General features: G+C 49.2%; 1 protein-coding gene across 1 annotated transcript in view; it reads right to left on the bottom strand.

The window, feature by feature from the left end:
* The window catches only part of DAGLB (diacylglycerol lipase beta), a 57,948-nt gene that overhangs the window by 15,871 nt on the left and 39,373 nt on the right, over nucleotides 1-2,704 (bottom strand). The window contains exons 6-7 of the mRNA XM_023532769.1: nucleotides 1,353-1,475; nucleotides 414-541 (exon numbers count right to left, since the gene is read on the bottom strand). Coding sequence (XP_023388537.1) covers nucleotides 414-541; nucleotides 1,353-1,475 — 251 coding nt within the window. The remainder of the gene's footprint in view (nucleotides 1-413; nucleotides 542-1,352; nucleotides 1,476-2,704) is intronic.

Below are 2,704 nucleotides of genomic sequence, written 5' to 3'. Positions count from 1 at the left end.
CTGGAAAACTCTGAATGTAAGTTTGTAACTTAGCGAATGATTAACGATGTTTTCTGAATTTTTAATTGTACTGTAGTTGTGTAAAAGCATGTCCTCGTTCTTAAGAAATGCAGGCTGAAGCAATCAGAGATAAAGGGGCTTGACACCTGCAACCAGATCTCTACTGGTTCAGGGGACAAAGTATGTACATACAGGGAGTGGTACAGCACATGACAAACATGGGTCACAGCTGGTGCCTCTAGATAACAGATATGTGGGAGTTCTTAGCACTGCTCTTGCAGTTTTTGAAATATTTTAAAATAAAAAGTTTTTTTTTAAAAGGAAAATACGATTGTTTTTAGAAAATAAACTATGGGCACCATAGCAAGCAACATCTGGAAGGAAGGTGGAGACCTCAGTCCAGGCCGACCTACCAGTCACCGCCGACCCTGCAGAGGCCTGTGAACGGGTTTCTATAGATGTAAAGTGGCCACCCGTAGGCAGCTGATGCAAACTGCATGTAATGGTGGCAGTTTTCTAGTTCTGCATCCAAGTCAGCTTCCTGCAGGAGAAGAGGAAAAGCTTTTTTCCAGGGGGACGCATTACGGAGAGGTCGACACACTAAGACCCTCAACCCACACTCATACTCCCAAGCCTCCCCTTCCCCTCCTCACTGATCACACCTCCCCGAGGATGTCCACAGGGAAATAAATGGTCCTTAAGCACAGACGAGACGGGCCCTCATTTTAGCAGCTGCGGCAAGCATGGCGGGGTCAGCAGCACAGGCCACTGATGACTCTTCTGGCTCCAGGGGGAATGAGCCAGTGACTTCCTGCCCGATGCAGGTGAAGACTAGCAGATTCCCACGCCACTGCCACAAGTGGGCCTCTGGGAACTAGGTGCTTGAATAGGTGACGAGAAACACATGCATCTATGTGGAATTTTCTCCTCCAAAAGCATAAAAATCTTTGGTAGGAAAACGCTCACCACACGAAGCCAAACTGCTTCTGCTCCCCAGGCCCAGAAAGAGCCAACACGTTACCGGGGAGGATCAGGTCCCACCTGCAAGGCGGCCCTGACACGCACACGCACAGCCGGCTTCCTGAGAGAGAGCGCTTGCCATGCATGGCGAGCCGGCCGGAACAGGTTGTCTCGGCTGGAACAGGTTCCCTCGACCTGAACGCCAGGTGATGAGGGGCTTCCCCAACTGAAAGGTGACAAACCACAGGTCGCGGGAAACACCATAATCTGATCGTAAGCCAACTCCTGAAACTGCTGCTAGCTAGGGGTTTTTTTTGTTTTTTGTTGTTTTTAAGATTAGCAAAGGGGTGTGAAGGTCGAAACTGTACGACCCAGCAGAAGCTCGTGCTCACCTGGGCGGGCTCTGGGGAATGGCTGATCACCTCGTTGGGCTCCTGGTTATTCCTGATGCTGTCCTGCTGCTGATGGAGAAGAGTGAGGCCTGCCGCGATGTCACTGGGCACCAGGTCCGTGTCCTGGATGGGGAATCACAAGGGCCTATCATAAAACCCCGCGGGAAGTGCCCACAGTTCCTTAAAATCAGTTTTATACAGTTCACGCACATGCGTGCGCATACGCACACACATACACACACACACACACACACACAGTTACGTTATATGTAAAAAGGTGCTTTAAAAAGTATTTCCTTTTCGGGACTCATCCTATATGTGAGCTTAATGTTTTTTACTGCCCTGCATCGTCAGACAAATCCACTGGAGAGCATAAAAAATTTGCAGATCTCCATTTTTAAATTCCACTCCAAGTGACAGCTATTTTTATCAACTTCCCACCTTTTGTAAAGTGAGAGAGAAAATGGGTAAACTCTACATTTTTGTAGTAATGGCCGATTTTAGCCATGTTTATGTCCTCGGTGCTCAAAATGCTGTGACAGTTTTGTTGAAAGGTGCACGGCAGAGATTTATGAGACTGACCTTATGCTCACTGGGTGCAGCCAGCCTCAAAAAGAGCCCCAAGCGGGGAGGGCGACAGAGTGAGTCTCCAGAGCCTGACCTGACCCTTCTCCCCCAGGAGGCTGCGGAGCAGGCACAGATCCTCAGCCACAGCCGGGCACTTCTGCTCCATAGGAAAGAGCAGGTCACTTGGCCACCTGGCCACTGAGCCATCGGTGCCGCCTATGATGCAGGTTGACATCCTCTAAGAGGAGCCAGATTCTCTTCTTTTTTCAAGTATTTTAAGACTGGGCCGAAGCACTCCTTTAAAATGATTGAGGGCACACCCTTCTCTAATCCCCATATGGAGGCTGCTGCTAGGCCCGGGGGCCAGCCCCGGACAGCGTGGTCGACAAGAGAGAAGCGAGATCACGGGCGCGCAGGACGTCAAGAGACCACCTCTCCCTTCCTGGGCCTCAGCGGTGAGCGTAACAGCAGTTTACCAAAGGCCAAAACACGAAAAGACACACATTAAATGTGAAAGGAAAACGAGTATTTTCAAATCACTGAAGAACCGCTCTAGAAAGATGGCACCTACTACACTGCGAGAATCCGTTCAAACTCTCCTCCAGGGGCAGAACAGCCTATTGTTTCTATCAAGCTACAAAGCAGTGAGAGACCAAGGTCTGAGAGTATCTGCTGCGTGCCAGATGGATGGGGGACATGAGAAGACAAATTATTACCAAAATGTACTGGTTTCTTAAAAACGTATTCGGTTCATTAAAAACAAATTCAAAATCTTGGCAGTGTGA

The sequence above is a fragment of the Pteropus vampyrus genome, unplaced genomic scaffold, assembly GCF_000151845.1.
Source record: "Pteropus vampyrus isolate Shadow unplaced genomic scaffold, Pvam_2.0 Scaffold90, whole genome shotgun sequence".
Classification (NCBI taxonomy): Eukaryota; Metazoa; Chordata; class Mammalia; order Chiroptera; family Pteropodidae; genus Pteropus; species Pteropus vampyrus.
Note: the sequence above shows the minus strand (reverse complement) of the source record. Positions and strands in the feature narration are given on the sequence as shown.